The sequence below is a fragment of the Gossypium hirsutum genome, chromosome A10 (genome assembly GCF_007990345.1).
Source record: "Gossypium hirsutum isolate 1008001.06 chromosome A10, Gossypium_hirsutum_v2.1, whole genome shotgun sequence".
Lineage (NCBI taxonomy): Eukaryota > Viridiplantae > Streptophyta > Magnoliopsida > Malvales > Malvaceae > Gossypium > Gossypium hirsutum.
In genome coordinates, this window is record NC_053433.1 from 21,591,373 (window position 1) to 21,613,338 (window position 21,966).

General features: G+C 32.2%; 3 protein-coding genes and 1 long non-coding RNA gene across 4 annotated transcripts; 3 read left to right on the forward strand and 1 right to left on the reverse strand.

Moving 5' to 3' along the window:
- Positions 1-310: 310 nt before the first annotated feature.
- LOC121207959 (uncharacterized) lies at positions 311-1,345 on the forward strand. The gene is made up of 2 exons (XM_041078505.1): positions 311-572; positions 618-1,345. The coding sequence occupies exons 1-2, from the start codon at positions 311-313 to the stop codon at positions 1,343-1,345; spliced, it is 990 nt and encodes a 329-aa protein (XP_040934439.1).
- A 2,550-nt stretch (positions 1,346-3,895) lies between these two features.
- On the reverse strand, positions 3,896-5,883 carry LOC107897563 (uncharacterized). Its single transcript, XR_001684197.2, has 3 exons — positions 5,362-5,883; positions 4,341-5,253; positions 3,896-4,251 (listed from the first exon to the last, which is right to left on the reverse strand). It is a non-coding gene; the product is annotated as an uncharacterized lncRNA (long non-coding RNA).
- Positions 5,884-6,122: 239 nt separating this feature from the next.
- Positions 6,123-6,988, forward strand: LOC107897562 (40S ribosomal protein S17). Its single transcript, XM_016823051.2, has one exon. The coding sequence runs from the start codon at positions 6,366-6,368 to the stop codon at positions 6,792-6,794; it is 429 nt and encodes a 142-aa protein (XP_016678540.1). The 5' UTR covers positions 6,123-6,365; the 3' UTR covers positions 6,795-6,988.
- A 2,690-nt stretch (positions 6,989-9,678) lies between these two features.
- LOC107896135 (cyclin-dependent protein kinase inhibitor SMR6) lies at positions 9,679-10,440 on the forward strand. Its single transcript, XM_016821263.2, has one exon. The coding sequence runs from the start codon at positions 10,004-10,006 to the stop codon at positions 10,328-10,330; it is 327 nt and encodes a 108-aa protein (XP_016676752.1). The 5' UTR covers positions 9,679-10,003; the 3' UTR covers positions 10,331-10,440.
- Positions 10,441-21,966: the final 11,526 nt, after the last annotated feature.

Sequence of the window (21,966 nt, forward strand, 5' to 3'; positions counted from 1 at the left end):
ACAACACTAACAACAATTTTAGTTCCAGTCCCCCGCAGATTTTTGCTTTCTGGATTATGTCCCTTTAGTATGTTCAAATAACTTCATGTCTATTATTTTGTTATTAAACTCAGTTTATTTAAAGGGGAGGAAACAAGCAATTAGAGTTGGTTTGCCTTTTGGCACGAATCTCTTTGTCTGCTTTTTGACACGAGTTTTTTTCTTTTGCTTTCTTTTTTGTTTTTCACTGTTTCTGATTTGTCCTTTATTCTATACCCCAGTTTTGTCTTCTTTTCTTCCATTGGTTACGAGGTTGACTTGAAGTTTTGTCATGGAGGAGGAGTTAGCCAACTTGACTTTGTTGGATGAAGAGGAGGAGGCGTTTCAAGAAGATCTAGCGGTGGTGGATCGTAATTATCAGTTTTGCTTGGTGGGGCGCTGTCTAACAGACAGTATTGTTCATTTTCCTTCTTTACGAAATACTATGGCGAATCTTTGGCATCCAATTGGAGGGATTTGTATCACGGACTTAGGAGACAAACGTTATATGTTCCAATTTTTTAATGATGTTGATGTTCAAAGGGTAGTTTCTGGTACGCCATGGTTTTTTAATAAACATTTGCTTATTTTGTAAAAAGTTCAAAATGGTGAAGATCCGACAACACTGGCATTAACTTTTACTGAATTTTGGGTTCAAGTTCATGAATTACCTTCAGGTCTGATGACTGAGACTATGGCCAAACAGTTTGGGGATTTTTTGGGAAAATTCATTGATCATGATACATCCTTGGGGTTTCAAAAATACATCCGAATTCGTGTTCGTTTGGATGTCACTGCACCATTGAAACGTAAGAAGAAGATTCAGTTTGGGAAAATTATGACTGCTTATGCTCAATTTAAGTACGAGAAGTTAAGTCTGTTCTGCTTCATTTGTGGAAAATTAGGGCATGGTAAGAGTTTTTGTCCCTTTCGTCTTAAAATCGAGCAATCAAAAATTATTTTTGACTGGGATTTGTCACTGCGTGCTGTACCGAGACGTCGGAGTACGGTGGTAAGCAGGTGGTTGCGTGAAGCTGATGGGTCACAGTGTCTTGATGATAATATGGAAAGTTTCAGTCAAGGCAATAATTTTAATGTTGCGAGAGATTCTAAGCGGAATTTTGGGGGAGATTTTAAGAATCAAGTATCAAATCCCAATTTAATTCCAATGGGATTAAATCAACAGTTTCCCGTTAATGAGCAGAGTAATTGGCGAAATAAGGGCAAGGATATTTCAAATATGGGTAGGTTGGTCAATGGTCCTATGGACCTAGTCTTGGTGGCGGAAAATGATCGAATAGCTGCGATGGAAGGAAAAAAACGGTAGAGAACTGTGAAAGGTGGTAATAATGTAGGAGGTCCCTTTGAATTAACGGCTAGCTCTGGTGAGCAGAGCAGCCGAGCAGTATGAAAATTTTAAGTTGAAATGTTCGTGGTTTGGGGAGATCACGAACTGTTAAAAAGCTTAAAAGCAATTTGAGAGCCATTAGTCCCCGAATTTTGTTTCTTATGGAAACAAAATTAAGTGAGAAAAAATGGAGATGGTAAGGTTGCAGTGTGGTTTTGAGAATGGAATTGAGATTGGGGTAATAGGAACAAAAGGATGGTTGTCTTTGAGGTGGAAAGGTAATTCGTTGGTCAGGCTTAAGAGCTTTTCCTCTTTTCATATTGATGTTGAGGTCAATGATAATGAATGTGGTGAAGTTTGGCGGTTAACAGGTTTCTATGGGAATCCGGATAGTAGGAGTAGAAATGAGTCTTGGAATTTGCTTCGACAACTAAGTCACGATTGTAGTGTTCCTTGGGTGGTGCTGGGTGATTTCAGCGAAATTACAAATTCTTTTGAAAAAAAAGGTGGCAGACTTCAATCAGCGCGTCAAATGAAGGACTTCCAAATGGCGTTAGAGGATTACAGCCTTAACGACTTAGGATTTGTTGGACGGTGGTTTACATGGGAAAGAGGAAGGGTTTTTGCTACAAATATAAGGGAGCGTTTGGATCGTGGAGTAGCGACGCTGAGTTGGGTGAACCTGTTCCCAAACTATCAGGTAGAGCATTTAAGTCATTCCTTTTCTGATCATTGTCCCATTCTCTTGGACATTATGAGAACGGGATGGAATAATTATGGTAAAACCGATAACCTGTTTCATTTTGAAGCCAAGTGGTGTTTGGAAAATTCATTCGATGAGGTGATTAGGAAATAATGGGCCGAATCTTTAGGAAGTGTGCCATTGAAACTTGAGGCTTTGGGTCATCAGTTACAGGAATGGAGTAGATCTAAGGCCAGAGATGATAAAAAGGTTCGCATGGTTCTAAAAGAACGATTGAATTGCCTCTACAGTCAAGAACCATCTAATGAGATATTGGCTGAAATCACGGATGTCCAATTAGATCTTAATTTGGAGGCTGATAAAGAACTCTTTTGGGAGCAATATGCTCGTGCTAACTGGCTGAAGAATAAAGATCGAATCATTAACTATTTTCATAAGGTAGCAGTTCAACGTCAGTTTCGTGGCCGCATCTCTGAACTAGAGGATGAGAATGGTAAAAGCTTTTCTTTGACTGAGGATTTGTTAAAGCTTGCTTCGGATTATTTCATTCATCTTTTTTAGGCTTTTGATATGGGTTCGGACGAGCATGTATTCAGTTTAGTGGAAAAAAGTCACTGATAGTATGAATGAGGCCTTGATTATGCAATTCACTGAGGAGGAGATTGTCAATGCTATCAAGTCAATGGCGCCACTGAAAGCCCCTGGAGTCGAGGTTTTCTCGCTATATTTTTCCAACGGTACTGGCATATTATTGGGGCAGATATATCCCTTTACTATCTATCTATTCTGAATGGTGAAACTGAACTAGAAGAAATAAATAAAACTCGCATTGTTTTGATTCCAAAGGTTGAAAAACCTAAAAATCTATCACAATTCAGACCCATAAGCTTCTGTAATGTTGTTTACAAAATTATTGCGAAAGGCTTGGTGATGCATATGAGTGTAATTTTGGAAAACTGTATTAATGAAGCTCAAGGAGCTTTTATCCCTGGAAGGCTTATTTCGAATAATGTGCTTATAGCTTATGAGGTTCTTCATTTGCTTAAAATGAAGAAGAGGGGCAAGAAAGGGAATTTTGCACTTAAACTAGATATGAGTAAAGCATATGATCGCGTCGAATGGGATTTTTTGGCAAGGATGATGAAACAGATGGGTTTTCATGCTGATTGGATCGTACTTATTATGAGATGTGTTTGTTCTGTCTCTTACTCTGAGTCTTAATGGTGCTAGTGGTGCATGGTTTTCTCCTTCGAGAGGGTTACAACAGGGAGATCCCTTGAGCCCTTATCTTTTTCTGATTTGTGCTGAAGGATTTTCTACTCTTATTAAGGAAGCTGCACAAACAGGTTTGATGACAAGTGCGCCAATTGGTGGGGAAAGGTTTTCAGTTAATCACCTATTTTTTGCTGACGATTGTATTCTTTTTGGAGATGCTACGAGGGAAGAATCTAGAGCGGTTTGTGATGTTATTCGAGAATACGAATTGGTTTCGGGGCAGTGGGTGAATTTTGACAAGCCCCTTATCTATTTTGGGGCCAACGTGGAATCTAGTGTTAAAAAGGACATAACCAACATGTTAGGGGTCCGGGTGGCTTCTAATCCTGAGAAATACTTCAGATTGCCCATAATGGTGGGTCGAAGAAAAACACGAGCTTTTGCTAACTTTGCTGATCGGTTTAAAAAACGCGTTGAAGCATGAAGTTTGCGCTATTTGTCAATGGGAGGAAAGGAGGTTTTCGTCAAGTCGGTTTTGCAGGCAAAACCGCTTTATGTTATGCAATGTTTCCTTTTGCCGAAGTCTTTATGTCAAAAGCTTGAAGGCATAATGAACAAATTTTGGTGGACTAGCAATAAATCCGCAAAATGCATACATTGGAGCATATGGGAGCAATTATGTAAAGCAAAATACGCTGGTGGAATGGGTTTTAAAGATTTATTTTTGTTTAATAAGGCTTTAATTGCAAAGCAGGTTTGGCGTATTCTTTCCCAGCCTAATTGTTTGTTAGCCAAAGTTTTAAAAGCTCGTTATTATCCTTTCACAGATATACTATCAGCAAAAGTCGGTTCTTACCCCTCTTTTACCTGGAGAAGCATTTGCAGTGCTCGGGAGCTGATTGCCGATGGGATGTTATGGCGGGTTGGTAATGGTGCTCGCATCAACATTTGGAATGATCCTTGGTTGCTTGGAAAGGGAAACAGTAGAATTTCAGATTAAACAATTGAGTCTAATTGGACTTCTGTGTATCAACTGATTGAACATGAGACTAGTACCTGGAACAATAAGGCGATTTGCAATATGTTTGATGATGATACAGCAGCTCGTATTTTTCCTATTCCTCTTGCGGGGAGTAACTCAGAAGACTTGCTGGTTTGAAAATTTGAAGGCTCGGGGGAATATACAGTGAAAAGCGGGTATCAGGTTTTAGCTACAGAGCACCTACAGCATACTATACTAATGTTGACAAGTACAATGATTTTTACAAGTCTTTGTGGGCTTTGCACATTCCAGAAAAAATTAAAATACATTTTTGGAGGCTGTTTAACAATTTTTTGCCACATTTTTGCAATCTAGCACAAAGATCTCTGAGTGTTGACATCATCTGCCCGCTGTGTAAGGCTGCTCCGGAGGACGCTGATCACTTGATGTGGTCTTGTTGTATTCTTCAGTGTGTATGGGCATCTTTAGACATCAAGGTTCTGTCGTTTGGAGATTTGATGTGTTGTAAGGAACGTTTTGTTAAAACCTTTTCTGCAGCAGGAGAGCAGCAAAAGCATTTCATTGTGATAGCTATAAGGAGTATGGTATCAAAAAAATAAACTGATACATGAAGGGGTAAAGTTCTCTCTTCAGGAGGTACTGGGGTTTATTAAAGGATATGAACGAGAGCTTAGACTTATCCATGCGAATCATAGCCTGTCTTCTAGGCCTCAGATAAAAGATATTTGGAGACCACCAGATTCTGATGTTTTCAAGATTAATTTTGATGCGGCTTTTCATAGCCCAGTTCGACTCGCTATTACAGCAGTTGTAGCCAGAGATTCAACAGGAGAAATTAGAGAGGCGGAAACTTATCTTTTCGAAAATGTTGTTGATGCCTTTGTGGCTGAAGCGAGGGCATGCGAAAGGACATTAATTTTTGCAAGCTCGATGGGCTTCTGGAGAATAGCTGTGGAGGGTGATTCTCTGACGATTATCAAAAGGATCAAGAAAAAAGAGACAGATAAATCGATTATTAGGTCGATTATTCATCACATCAGTATTCTGAAAAATCAGTTTGATAATGTTACATACCATTTTGTGCCCTGTATGGCTAATGAAGTAGCTCACTTGTTGGCACTAGAAGGTCGAAAAAGTAAGTTTTTTGGTTACTGGGTTGATGGAGTGCTTGATGCGGTGGAGGTGAGGGCGATGAAGGATATTTTGGACTGGAACCAGAGTTACCATAGTCTCCCTTGATGCGCTTTGAATAATAGAGAAGGTTCGATGAATCTCCAGATCGGATTCAAAGCTCCCGTTCTTCTTCTTTAATAATCTTTTTTCTCTCTCAGAGGTTGAAGAAGATGGTCAGCTGATATTGCTTGAATGATTTTGCTGCTTGGCTTTGGGCGTTTCTTTTTCTTGTTAAGTTTGATTGTCCCTAGGTGCTTTTATTATTTTGTTTATGTTGACAGCTGTGTTATTTTCTTTGTTGTTTGTAGTTTCATGTTACTGTACCTTTAGTTGGTTTTGTGTGCATTGCTTTTTCCTGTTACTGTTGTGCTGAGTTTTCTCAGTCTTTTTGCCTTGAGCCTTGTGCCAATAAATGTCAGTCATATTCAAAAAAAAAGGGGGAGGAGACAAGAAAGCAGTGAATATGATATTATTTTAATATTAAATAATTTTTTTAATATATAAATATTCAAGTTTATTTAAAATATTTAAATTTTTTGACGAAATATTGAGATACTTACAATTGAGGAATCTCTAAAGTGTTACATATATATATTTAATTACAAAATGTAAATTTTATTAATATAAATTTATTATTTAACATAAAAATTGGGGTCAGACAGGTAAAAAGAAAAATGGGACAAATATTGGATTCGGCCCATCAAGGAAAGCCCTAACGAAAGAAAAAAAGAAGAAGAAGGAAAACTGAGCCATAAACATCAGATCCAACCCAAAATTTCACAACCAATAAACACCATATATATAAAAACCCTAATTCACATTCCAAGTTCAAGAACCCTATCAGTTTCTCATTTTCAAGTCTGCAAAACCCCTAGCCAGCCACTTCCCCGCCGCCTCTCCGAACCATGGGCCGAGTCCGTACCAAGACGGTAAAGAAATCCTCTCGCCATGTGATCGAGAGGTACTACTCTCGCATGACGCTTGATTTCCACACCAACAAGAAGATCATCGAAGAAGTGGCTATCATCCCTTCCAAGCGTCTCCGCAACAAGATCGCCGGCTTTTCCACCCATCTCATGAAGCGGATCCAGAAGGGTCCCGTTCGTGGCATCTCTTTGAAGCTCCAAGAAGAAGAGCGTGAACGTCGCATGGATTTCGTCCCCGACGAATCCGCCATCAAGGTTGATCAAATCGAAGTCGATAAGGAAACTCTCGATATGCTTTCGGTTCTCGGGATGGCTGATATTCCCGGCCTTGTTAAGGTCGATCCGGTTGCTGTTGCGGTTCCCCAAATCGGGTTCGGTCGCGGTGGCGGACCCGGAAGGAGATTTTAAGGGGTGGGTATCCATGGATTTGATGGGTTCTTAAATCTTAAGTTTGTTATGCTTATTTTTGATAGTTTTTTTCTCTATAATTTTATGTTCCATTTTTGAACCATTATAGTTGTTTCAACCTTAATTGGTACTCAACTTATTAAGCTTTATGTGAACTTGTTTATGAAGGTATTTGAAGTGGGTAATTTTCAGTTTTTCCCCTCTGAATATCATATTTGACTGATTTGAATGGTGGATTCTTGTTCTGTAATCAATTATAACCAAGAAATTAGAAAGCTGGATCTTTGTTTTCGTTAGGTAGTAGTGAAGTAGGGTTCAACTACAATCTTTGGTGACATAAGTTGGATTAAAAGTTTGTTGTTTGGATATATGGTGTTTGTTTGCAAATGCATGCTGTTGTTTGGCAGTTTTCATGTCGGGAATACGTTTTGATATAAATGAGTAGATGTTTAGCCTACTTCCATAATCTTTAGTTTAGTGTTAAAGACATTGGGATTGGAAGGTGTTTCGAGAACTGCCTTAAGAGGAGAAATGGGTAGTAAAAAATCTTTGATTAGCTAACAATTTCCTATGAATGTGATTATAGGATGCATAGAAATATTGACTTTTTATTAGTGCTCTGCAGAAACTATTGTTTTCAGTTTGTACAGAAGCAGACCAAGCTTTGGCAATTTGTGTAACCTAGAACTACGCAAGGGGTAGGTTTTAAAATTTAAATCTGGGGTAAAGGGGTTGAAACCTAGAGCTATATAGTAGACAATAATTGAAAAAGGAAGCAAATTTTGTATGCTAGTATTCGGGGAGGGATAACGAAAGCAGGGTTTGATCTTTGTTTGAGGAGTGCCAACGAGGGTCTTAATACTACTTTTTAGTACTCATGAAAATTCCATCATTGAATTAAGTTTTTTTCGTATAGATGTTGGAAACTTTAAGATTATAGTTCCGAGTCTCATCATATTTAGGTTCTTTGGAGCTTTTAAATTTTGCCATGCATCTTTTTGTTCAGATAGGGTGTTAACACCCAAACTGTAGCATATAGGGTAGCGTCGTATCACTTGATGTAGGCGAATCTCGGGTGATTGTGTGCCAAGCATAGTCTAATTTGAATAGACGTATTAGACACTTACGGCATGTTAGGAATTGAATAAAGCTGTAATAGATTAGAATAAGTGTCGGAACAGAATAACTACTTAAATAGCGTAAGAAAAGAAGGTTCAAATAACGAATATGCCCTTAAAATGTATTTTTTTTAAATGAAAAAAATCTTAAATTGAGAAGTCTCAAATGATCAATTTACTTTTAATGGATTAATTTATTTTTGTATAAAATTGTGAATATATTCAAATAATTATTATACCCTTTAATAAATTCAAATTTAGATATTTTAGAAAATGAAATAATACCCAAAATTGTAAATATAATCAAATGGTGAATATAATTTGGGATAATATTTGATATCGGTATAAATTTTAAATTTATACATGAATTATGGTTTAATATATAATTGTATATATATTTTGATTTTGTATAATTTTATATATGAAATTTTGATTTGATTTAGTTTTTGTAAATTATTAACACAATTATTGATATAGCATTATTCTTCGTTTATATATTATACATATAAATAATTATATCTATCCAATATAAAAAGAAATTGATGTATTTATTTTTTAGAATATGTGTAGTTAAATTAAAATTAAAATTTTACTGAATTAAAGCTCATGGATTCATACAGTTAGGTTGGAAGTTAATAACTATGACAGGAGAAAGAAGGCATTTCCATGAGTATTTACCCTTGTCTTAATACTTTGTTTAACCTGATATAACAGAAATTTAAGAAAAGTTCACAAAAAAAACTGATGCCCGGAAAGCTTCCAAAATCAATTCCAAGTTTTACCTACTCAATATTTAAAGAAAAAAAAAAACACGAAAAGGAAAAGGAAAAGAAAGCCTCAAAATTTAACAGGAATAACCCAGATGTGAAATCTCAAGTCTAAACAAATAGGAACGAATAAATCTATACTCAAACCTGATGACCTTTGAGATTTGTTGATGCTGAAAGCCGATTACACCCTACAATGGAGGACATACACCCTAAACTTGAAAAAGAAAAAAAAAATGCTAATCAAAGGGAAGAAATATGGAAAAGAAGTTTTGTAGGTAAAATAATCCAAATCCCCTCAGAACACCTAGAAATAGTTTATTGTTGAAGATAAAATGTGAAATCTCAAACGAAAGATGACAAAAGCGAGTACAAAAAGAGAATGGCCTCTGGTTCTGGATTGAGAATAAGATTGAATTATGAGGACAAAACCGGAACATCAAAAAAAAATTGGTTATTCCGCCTGAGGTAGTACTAATATTTAAATATTTACATTATAGTAACCTTATATACAATTATAAATTTAAATTACATAATATAAAATAGTACAAATTAAAAAAAAAATTGACTACAATTGGATATTGAATGTTAAAGGTCAAACTTGACCCATATCTTAAGTGAGTTTAATTTTTCTAGTTTAATATTTTTATTCAAACTTTCTAATTTCTGATGGATAACTCGATCGTGAGCAAGTCTAATTCAATTGCGACTGAATATTTATTTAATTTATTTTAAAATATATAAAATTATTTTTTTAAAAACTACCAAGTAGAATATTCAACCTAAGCTGGGGCAGGCCTGGCCCATCGATACTTGTAGGAGAAATAGCGCATGAAACTAACGTTAAACCAAAGGGTAAAATCGGAAGCTAGTATAAGTTTTGGCGGGAAAAAGAGCCGTTCATCATTAGATTGCCAAAATTTGGCGCCAAAAATATTCTTTTTCCCTCGATTTCGCCTTAAGAAACCGAAGGGTTGTAAAATTTAAAAGACTGCATAAACTCATCATCTTTTTCAATATCCCTACTTTTCACACATTCAAAGCTCTCTTCTTTCCTTTTCTTCTCCTTGTTTCATCATTTGTTTAAAAAAAACCCATTTCCCCCACTTTTTTTTTTTTGGCTGATTTCAGTCAGAAACATCAAATTCCTCTTGGGTTGTTCTTATAAAAAGCAAATCTGTTTCTGACATTGGTTTGATTCCTTTGATAAAAAGAACCCATCTTCTCGTCTTATGTTCCAATTTTTTTCTCAGTTAAAAAACAAAGATCAGCTATTCCCCTGTTCTGGCGCTGTTTATTGTTCGGGTATTTTCTTCAAAGTCAAATGGGGTTCTCCGAAAAGCCACGAAATGATGGAAGATTAGAGAATGAAGGGAAGAAATGGGTGATAACCGGCATACCTTCATTGAAGCCAATTAACACAAAACCAAGTGAAGAAGAAGCAACAGCAGCTTGTTCAACAACTCCAACTTCAAAAGAATCAAAGATAGCAGACAGATTGCCTTGTCCACCACCTCTAACAAAGCGTAAGCCGCCTTTAAGATGCCACCGTAATGGAGTTAGAGAGTTCTTTAATCCTCCTGATTTTGAAGCACTTTTCAACTCCCATTTTCACAATGCCATTGACTTCCAAACTAGCTTTTCTTTTTAAGATTTTTTCTCTTGTGGGGGGTTAGTAATTCCTTCTCTAATCATTATATTGGAGAGGAGTTGAAGGTGTACAAAGATATAATCTTGTTTTCAATGAGAAACCTTTATGTATCTGTAAGGAGAAGTGCTTTAGTTGTTTGATTTGAACATTGGCGATTAAAAGAGTAATAGGGATATGAAATTAACTTCTTTTTATAAGGATTGTTTAGTTAAAGAATTTGTACAGTAGTTGATTGAGTTTAAAGTTAACTGATATAAAAGTTGTTGTGAACGTAGAAAGATATTTGAATAGATAAAACTGTAATTACTATTGTTCGACTGATGAAAATTAATTATATTGTAATTATATATGTCATATTTGAATAGTTTGTATGTCCTTACTACTACGCTTTTATGATTTTTGAACCAATTGAATAAATTAAAATAAAGTATCATCTAACTTCGAAAATTTTAATATAGTTTATTTATAATATAAGTCTTGTTGTAACTTTATAAAATACATGTAATTATAGTTATATTTTGATTTTTATAACTTGTTAATGTATGTTTGTCCATATTCATGTGTTTATGCTTCTAATATAAAATTTATAACTTGTATAAAAAATAATTGGATTCGGGTGTTTGAAAGTTATGATTATTTGAGAAGTTATAGTTGTAACACCTTTAATTCATATCTGTCGCTGAAATAGAATTCTCAAGTATTATTAGAGTTCACAAATCAAGTACAAACATTTTATATCATTTCTCATTTATATCAAAAATTAATCATAAACAATCATATTTTCTCTTATATGAGCATTCGAGGCCCAAAACATTCAATAATAATAAGTTGGGACTAATCTGGGTACTTAGAGAATTTTTTGTAAAATTTCAAAATTTTCCTAGATGCAGGGTGCACACATCTCTGTGGTCAGGTCATGTGGCTCACATGACCAATAGACACGCCCGTGTCACAGGTTATGTGTGCATTCAAAATAGGGCACACGGTCGTGTCTCAGCCCGTGTTAGTATCTGTGTAACTTTCTAACTTGGGTCACACGGCCAAGTTACATAATCGTGTGCTAGGCCGTGTGTAAGTGTAAGGGTTACACGGCCAAGCCACACGCCTATGTGCCAGGCCGTGTGATCAATTTTGAGCATTTTGTTTTAAAATTTTAAAGATGCAAGGAACACATGGCTAAATCACACGCTCATGTGTTAAGTCGTGTGTCACACACGGCTGAAACGCACGTCCGTGTCTCTACCTGTGTGGACGAAATAAGGCCATTTCTAAGCCATATTTCTCACCCATTCGATATTCCACCTACATTAATATTTTAATACATTCAATAACCAATCCAATACATTTAAACTAAACCAAAACTAGGTCATAATCATGTCATATACTTCATTTCTCAACAATCAAATTTATCATATTAATCAAAACATCTATTTGCTTACTTATACCAACTATACTATCTCATCTCATGTATCAATATGCCTATAACTTATTCCTCACCCAACCATATCAAGCACAACAAACATGAAAAACCACACTTATATATACATAACAAAAGTATGTCTAACTCAAGTCATTCCAATGGCTATTTATAACCAAAACACATATTTATCATCAAATACCCATTTGCACTTATACATGCCATAATACCAAAATCTAGTTCTTTACATATACCGAAATGAGCTGAAGGAAAGTGTGTTGATGCTTCGACTAGCTTCTAACCACTTTGAACTTCCGAATTGCTACAAAACAGAAGAAATAAAAAAATTAAGCATTTAATGCTTAGTAAGGTCACATAATAGGAAATTAACTTACCATTTAATCACATTAAAGGTAAGCACACAAAACATATTCCAAACAACTTGACCAAAAGCCTAAACACATCATTGTCAACATGTTAGTTATGTATTACATAGAAATATCAAGGGACATATATGAGCTCATAACAATAAAATTGTCATATACATATACTTTTCATATCATGGATTCATATAACATGTACAAACCATTTCCATGTATTGTAGATATATTCAATAATAATCCATTCCAAATCCATATTATCTCATATCAGAACTTTGGCCGTTAAACCATTTAAAATCTCGATGGATACAAGGGTAGTACACACAAAGTGTATAAAACTGTAATACGTCAATTTATATTCGGAAATGCTCATATGAACACATAAACGGGAAGCTCTTTCTCTTGAGCCAAATAACGAGAAGCTCATGTGAGCCTTGTAACGGAAAGCTTATCTAGGCCGTATAAGGGGAAATTCATAAGAATCATAATCAAGAAGCTCATGCGAGCCAATAACGGGTAGCTCCGAAGAGTCATTAATTAAGAAGCTCACAAAGAGCCTTTAATCGAGGAGCTCACGAAGCACCATATATCGGGATGCTCATAATAGCTGTGGTGTATCTACAACACATGCAGAATCACAACCAAATCGGGAAGCTTGCAAGAACCATATAACGGGAAGCTCGAGAGGGCTAATAACGGGACCCTCTTTTAAGCTATGGTGTGTCTACAACATATACAGGATCACAACCAATTTGGGAACCCTGTATCCATCGAATTTCATTTATCCAAACGAGACTTATTATTTATCAGGTATTATCAGATATGTGATCAATTTCATACATACGACATTTAAACAATTTACATATACAACATCCAATTCAAACATATAAATACACACAATTTAGTTACACAAAATTACCTTGAAAAGTGTTCATGAATTGTAATCTAATAATTCGATACTTTTTTTTCCTCGTTCCAATTCTGTATTTGGTCTATCCGTATCTATATGAGTAAAATTAGCTCAATTTAATACAATTCATATTCAATTCACATCTTAGGCAAAATTACTACTTTGCCCCTATACTTTTATTTAATTACGATTTCGTCCCTAGGCTTAAAAAATGAAATTCATGCAATCTAACCCTTATTCCAAGTCTAACTAATTTTTACATGTAATATTAACAGCCAATGTATTTCATAAAATTCAAAATTTTTCCATGAATTTTACATCTTTACAATTTAGCCCTTAAATCATAATTTCATCAAAATTTACTTTAGAAAAGTTGTTTATCTATCAACAACCTTTCATTTTCTACCATAAATTTCATAATTCATACATACTCATCCATAGAAAAACCTTATTACTTTGATAACTATGCAAATTAATTCCCGAGATAGCTAGATTAAGCTATTACGATCTCGAAAATATAAAAATTACTAAAAATGGGACTTGAATACTCACCTAATTGAGCCAAATAAGCTTGCTACCTTCAAGCTCTTCTAGCTAGGGTTTCCATGTAAAAAAATATTTGGGAAAGATAATGAAAAAGATGATATTTTCTTTATTTAATAATTTATCATATTTATTTTTTTTACTTTCCAATTTAGTTCTTTTCTTTATTTAATTTTCCATGGATGACTAAGCATATTTATCTACTAACTCATCTTAATGGTCTATTTGTTCCATATAAGAACCTCAACTTTTGAATTCCATAGCTATTTGATACCTATAGCTATTAGAACTCAACTTTTGCATTTTATATAGTTTGGTCTTTTATCAAATTAGACATGTAATCGGTAAAATTTTCTTAATGGAATCTTTATACAACATTCCTATTATAATATAGACCATGCAATAATATTAAAATAATTTTCCTTATGGACTCGGATTTGTGGTCCCAAAATCACTTTTCCATTTCACTGAAAATAATTGTATAATTATTCCAATTCTCAACCTTCATAGAATTGAAAAATGTGATTGGAGTGCTCCAGATATACCCAATCTAGTAAGACTCACTAATTACGATAATTATCCAAACACGTCACACCTATGTAATTACAAGCAATTACCGTCAAATTTAGTTATTGAGTAACTTTTCAAACACGCCCTTAATGTTTTCATTTTTTGATGGAAAATTAATTGGATTATTAAAATTTTAATAATGCTAACATGGAAGTCTCATAATGATCCAAGTTTACTTTCTAAAAAAAAAAAGCAAACAAAACTCAAAAGTTTCAAAAAAATTTCAAAGTAGTTGATAAAATTAATAACATTTTTAATAATTTAATTAAGTTTTTTGTAAACAAAACCTAGCCATTTGATAATTTTAAAAGTTGGGAGCTAATAATGAAAAAAATTAAAATTAAAGTGATAAGAAAAAAAATGTTAAAGATTAAATTTATCCAATCTATTATCTTTCAACACATTTATCACTTAAAAATAAACACGAGTCAAATGATATAAATTTAATTAAAAATTAGTAAATAAATTTCGATTTAATTTTAATCAACATAGAAAAAAACTGTAAGTTGTATAAAATTTAACTATTTCTTTTTTTTTTCCTAAGGGAAATTTAACTATTTCCTATTACTTCTAATTTTAACCATTTGTAAGTATTTTAATTTAATTTTGATTTTTCTTTTATCATTCTGTTATTGGGTAGTTAGAACTTTAATAATTGAATGTGTTGTAAGAATTATTTAACGGATTTATTTTCTAAGCAACGCTTTACGTAAATTGGATTATTATCTTATCTATGTAAATAATTTCAATCTTTTTTTTTTTAATTTGATTCTTCCATTATATTTTAATTCACAATTTTATTAAAATAATTGTTGCAACATCACTTTTAACAAAAATTGAAAAACTAGGATTCTATAGAGAATGTATGATGGCAATTTGTTGTTTATGGAAGTGAAGGTTGTTTTACTCTATTTTGAAGCAAGGTGTAAGCCTTTACCCATAAGGCATACAACTTTTGACTTTGGATTGGATTCTTAATGTTTTTTTTTTGTTGTTGATGATGTAATGAAGAATATTTTAGTTGAAGGAGATCAATCTAATCTAAATATTTAGAGATTTTTAACCTTTTTTTAACATATCAATTCCTTTCGTGAGATGATTATATATTCATGGTTTTGTCTTTTAAGTCTCGGATTTAATTTTTCTCCTACTCACATTTATTTTAGTTAGATGGTTAAATAATAGTGTTTTCATCTTTGAATTCCAAGTTTGAGTACTGCTTTTCCTTTTCTCGAAACCATTGAAAATCAGGTTGTTACATTAATTTTAATTCTAAAAGTTTTAAAAAGAAAAGAAAAATTATTTAAAAAATTTATTTTTGGATAAAAAGTTATAAAAATCATTTTTTTAAATCTAAAAAGCATAAATAAATTATAAATAAAAAACGAAAACATATGTATTAAAAAAAAGTCATAAACTTTTTTTTTGGGTAAATCTCTATGTCGGTTAGAGATTTGGGTTTCCAACACATGTCGACTGATTCGGACAATAATAACATCGTTTTCATCCTAAATCGCCATGACGGTTGACAATTTCGGGTCTCTAGGTACAATCTCATATTATTCACATAAATAAAAAAGTTTTCATATTATTTAAGTAAATAATTTTTTTTATTGCTAACTTTACTCTCATAAGTAGGGATGGCAAGAAAACATAACCCTAACTAAAATTGATAAGTTTCGAGTTGATTCGACCCAATAGAGGTTTTTTTAAATCAAGTTTGGGTCAGATTTAGCATGAAACTACTCCACCTGCTTTGAGATATTTATGAAATTACTCTCTTATATGTTTAATATTAACTAGGTTAAAAAACCTTAAAATTTATCATTACCATCGTCATTTTACCATATTTACTCACTTTTCACACTAATTTCTTTTCTTCTCTTTTAATTTATTTTCCCAAGTCTCCCTCTGCTTTTTTTTCATTATTTTTTCTTTTATGATGTAATATATATATTTTATTTAGTCATCCCTACCATGATAATTATTGTATATCACTACCATGAAATGTCTTAACAGTGACAGAAATGTTTTTCGTCACAATTTTCGTTACTATTGTACCTTATTAGTGACAGAGTAGTGATAAATTTGTGATAGAAATGTGATGAAAATCATATTCCATCACAATTACTATCACAAAGTTTTGGCATTATTTCTCTAGCTTGTGACGGGAATTTTCATCACAAAGATTGAAATTATAAATAGTGACATTATTTTGTGATGGATTATGATGAATTTGAACAATTAATTAAAAAAATAATATTTTAATAAATCAAAATAAAGTATTGTGATAAATTGTGACAGAATTTTAATTTAAAAAGAATGACAAAAAAGATTCAGTGACGGAAATTGTGACAAAATTTAGTAACGAAAATAGTGGCAAGAAAACCCTAGTGATAGAGTCTAGTGGTTTAGTAAATTATTGTGACGGAAAATGCCAAAATTTGTGACAGTACTTTCGCTACAGATTTAGTTACAGAGTCAGTCAACATTATAATGAACTTATTAGGAGATGGGTGTTTTCGACAGGAAAAATCCGTCACTTATTATTAATAGGATGGATTTATAATATTTTGTGTCACTGTTAAGACATTTTCTAGTAGTGTATCATAATAGCTCAAAAAATAAATCATGAATACAACAAATTCAATGTTGAAAAAAAAACAAATTAAATTCAATGGAAAGTGATTCCATTTTTTAAAATTTAATTAATCATAATTTCTAAAAAAATTAAATTTTAGTCGGTTGGATATAAAATTAAGTTTCGGGTTTAGGGCAGGTTAGTTTTTTTTTAAATCGGAGTCGAGGCATGAAAGAGTATTGGGTTGGCATTGGGGCGTGCAAAAATTCGTTCCACCCCTCCTCATTGCCATCATTACTCATACGTAGAGATGTTTATAAATAGAGTCGAATAAAATCCAAACCTAAAAATGATACAAACTAGAGTTGAGCTTGATTTGAGTATGTTCCATTATAAAATAATGCGCACTTAATTGTATACCCAACCCACGTTTTACTAATTAAGTCTCGTCTCAATTAACATATATGTATTTTATAATTAAATTAAAATTTTTGTATTATTAAATGATAACTCAAATCGATCCAATTGAATTGAAAAAAAAAACTCTTTTCATGTCTCAATTCATAACCCTAAAATGATGAGAATTCCTTTTAATGTCACTTGCAAATTACCTGTTGTACAAAGAGATCATAGAGAAGTTCCTTTCTTTTTTATAATTAATTTTTATTATGTTTTTAAGGAGTCATGATGGGAACATCAAGCCCTTACAAATCTGCACATCTTTGCTTCCCTTTTTCAGCTTAAGAAAAGATATCTCAGTTACCAACAGCTCAAACTCTAAGGGTTAGACATCCATTATTGAACACTTTATATCATTATGTTATATATAAATAAACATAAAAAATAAAAGAAACAGCTGAGCTTCAGTTTTGGTGGATGAATAAGTTTGGGGTGGTTTGAGAGCAAAATAAACAAAAGTAGTGTGAAAATATTTGAATGTCGGGTATAGAGAGCAAAATTTTGGGCTACGCCTAGTCATCTCATCCCTATTTTATTTTCTTAGTGTTGCATTTAGCTGATAAAGTTGGTGGCCAATTGCACCTATCAACTGTTTGTTATAAAGCTCCTGAGAAGCTTATTCTTTTTATTTATTTATACCATATAGCAATGTGTTTACGTGAGCGGGACATGGGGTCCCACATATTCTGACATTGTCTGCATAACCGCTAAACTTACACGTGTCAACAGTTGGAAACATCAAGCAGATGGTGGAGAAAATTGCGTCGCCACCGTTGGATCATCATGAAATCCTGAGGCCAAAGAGAAGAAGGTTAGTTAATGGGACCCAACCCAACCGAATTCAAAAGAGTAGCCTTTTATTAAAAGGAAAAGGCATGCCCTATGCCTAACATCTGCCTTCTTACAATTTTCCCAGGATGGCAATGGAGTACTTTCAATTTTGATTTTTACAGTTATTTAAATAAAAATAAATAGAAAATAAAATATTTAACTTTTATTTTGTAATGAGTATTAATGAATTAAAACGAGATATATTTAAATTTAAACAAAAATAAATTTAAACAAGAATTATATATATTGTATATTTAAATAATTATAATTAAAATTTAACCTTAGATACATTCGAATATTGAAATTTAACTTTCGGTATTTCTAAATGAAAAAAAAAACAATGTATAATATTTACTTATAGCTAGATTTCAACTGTTAAAAATATTATAGAGGTTCATATACTAAGAGTCAGATTACGTTTTGTCCATCTTACTCAAAAAATGAGTAAATTAATTTTTGTACATTAGGTAAAAAAGCAAACAAGTGTTAAAAGTTTTATCCCTTTCTACTATTAAAAACGGGCATGGTACGTGACTTGTCAAGTGTGCTTTATGCTAATGTATAAAGACCAATTTTTAACAATAAAACAGGATAAAATTTTTAATAAAAAATTTAATTTACTCTTTAATTTAATTCTTTGATCTAATATATAAATAAATAAAATATAATTTAATTTCTAATACAAAACCTATTCAAACTTTAAACATTGCCATTTTAAAGCATTTGCAATCTAATTATACCAATTAAAATATGATACAACCAAAAACATATTTAGGATCTACTGTCATCTGTACTTACAAAAGGACACAATGTGGGACCCGCAAGCCAGCCGGGTGGCTTTAAACAAAGATTAAACATTGATGATTTCCCAAATATTTCTTTCTTTTTCTTAAAGGGATAAGGTCAAAGATGAAATGACACTTTTGCCACGCGTGATTAAGGGCGTTAATTACTACTAAATTACAGACAAGCTGCCCCTTAAAAAGATTAAAATTCATTGGGTTTATGTCACCCGTGTGTGCACTGCACGGTAATATGATGACAACCCTCCATGTGCCTGCATGTGAATGGCTGATTCCTCGTTACTCGTTCCTCTTTAAAACCATTTTTCAAATTTAATGCAATTAATCTCACGTGTGATTTGAAATATTCGAATTTACTGTCAAATATAAAAAATAGTAGCATTTGAATTTAATTTAAATCTCCAAATAAAGTGATTTATTTAAATATCACTTTCAATCCGAATAAAATTCTCTCTAAATTATAACATGAATAAGTGTAGATAACTTTGAATATATTCGGTATATAATTTACATAAAGTGAAAATCAAACTTGAGCACTTAATATCTTAATACCTCAACTTTATCAGTACAACCAACGTCGAGGATAATTAATTTAATATCCAAAATTATAAATTAGTATTCCACATTTGATTTTTTTTCCACTATATGATTGTCCTTAATTTTTTACTTAAAACTATTTATTTAAAAAGCTCAAGTAAAAATATAAGTATAATTACAAATAACCTATTAAAAATTATAATAAAATTAAGTAACGAACAAGAACGAATAGAGAAAATTAGACAGTGGAAAAATTCTTCTAAGGAGGATTAAAAACTATGGGTAAAGAAAACTTCACTAAAACAACAAATAATCAAATAAGAGTGCAAGATGGATAAAAATCAAAACGAGCCCTCAAATTCTAAAAAATACAAAGCTCTCTGGCTACAACACAAAATTCCCTTAAACGCTCTTTTGTTGTGTTGTTGAATCACACTCTCTAGGGTTGCTAAAAGTCCTATTTGTAGGCTAGAATTCATGGGCTAATATGATTAAAATATCCCTAGAATTGTTAAAGTTTGATTGGGAAAAAGATAGCAGTGTTTAACTAGGAAAAAAAACCCGGTCTAATAGGGAACACATTGTGATGCCGTTTGTAAGACCCAAATTTTGCCCGGGGCCCAATAAAATCACAGCCCAAATACCAAAACTCAACTAAAACCCAAAATACCCTAAGCCCAAATACAACCCAAAATAAAAAATAAAAAAAAGAAAAAAATGAAGAAAAAGAAAAAACCTAACCTCTTCACCCTATGTGCCGCCCTAAGCGCCGCTCTAGTCCTCTTTTGTATACCACTTGTAAAAAGAAAAAATAGTAAATAATAAAAAAATGTTGTAACAAGGCTATAAAAGCCATCATAAAACCAAATGTAAAGGGGGGAAGGAGGGATAAAAAAAAACATTGTATTTTCACATAGAGATAAAAAATCCAAAGCAAAAAAAAGGTTGATTTTAATTTCTTGTATTCCCTTTGTTCATTTTTCATTTTTGTTATTTTATTTTATTTTCTTTATTTTATATACATAATTTAATTGAATTACTTATTTGAACTCCCTTGCAAACATGTTTATATTTTTCCCTTTAAATCTATTTATGTATACCATTTATTCCCCAATTTTAAATTATACTTTGTTTATTTCAAACACTTGCCTATATTACTATTTTTTTATATACAATGTTTATATTAAGTTTTATGCTTTATGTATCTTGTTAATTGTTGGTAAGTAAATCTTGTTTCAAATTATTTTGTATAATTATTGATTTATATTATATAGTATATCATTCTTATATTCTTTTGTATATTATTACATGGTTGCATTTATATAATTCATCTATGTTACAACTTGTTAATATGTACATTATTCGTTTTAAAATTTTATATAGGTACACATTACTATTGCTATGCACATAATATATATTATATACATATATACATTTTTTGAATCTTGGTTTTTAAATTATTTTGCATAACACTAACTTTAAATTTCCTCTTATAATACTTATTTTGAAGCTCATTTATATGTTAAACTTTATATACTTTATGTATTATTTATTTTACGATCTATTATAAATTTTTTGCATGTATTATCTGTTTATGTGTGTATATATATATAATTTAGCTACTTTTAAATTGTTCATTCTAAGATTATTTGTTTTAACATTTTTTATTACCTTTTAAAATATTTTTCTTAAAATAGATTTTTATTTAACCATTAGTTAGAAACATTAAATAGTGTATGTGGTAAGATTATTATCATTGGGCATGTTTCAATTTTCGTGTTTGTACTTTTCAAAAAATTGTATAAAATATTATTGATATATGTTTTCCATATTTGTTACTTTGTTTTGCATCCCCATGTATTATATTATGATTGAGATTGCCAACCTATTTGCTTGAAATCAACCTATTTGCTTGAAATCATTCATTTCATTTTCTTTGCTTCAAATGAATCGAATAAATACGTTGCAAGTTTGTTTCCATAATCATTCCCTTTTAAAAAAAATAAAAAAATAAAATTTCAAAGCGAGGTAATATTTCGTGTTTGGTAATTCGAGAAATTGCGCCCTAACGTGTTGGGTTTCGATTTTCTGTTTGACCAAATAAATATTCTCTCGAGATTTCGTCCATGTTTTTTTTCAAATTAAAAATAAGACAATATTTCAAATTTAGGAAATTCAAGAAAATAGTACCCTAACTTACTATGTTTCAATTTTTCTTGTTTAACCTAAATAACTAAATATCCTTTTGAAATTTCAAAAGCATGAGTTTTGGAAATTATAAAATGATCTTGTATCGAGGATTTGAAATGTTATGTCCTATCGTGCTGGGTTGCGCTTTTTCATTTATTCAAAACAATCGAAGATCCCTTTGGAATTTCACTCACATTTTCTAAAAACTCTTTAAAATGAAAGAAATGTTCAATGTTTGGCAATTCGAGGAATAGTGCCCTATCGTGTTGGGCTGCAATCTCCCGTTTGTTCAAAATAATCGAATGTCTCTTCGGAATTTCACTCATATCTTCCAAGGTGAGGCAATGGTCAATATTTGGAAATTCGAGGAATCGTGCCCTACTGAGTTGGGTATCGATTTTTCGTTGGACCAAAT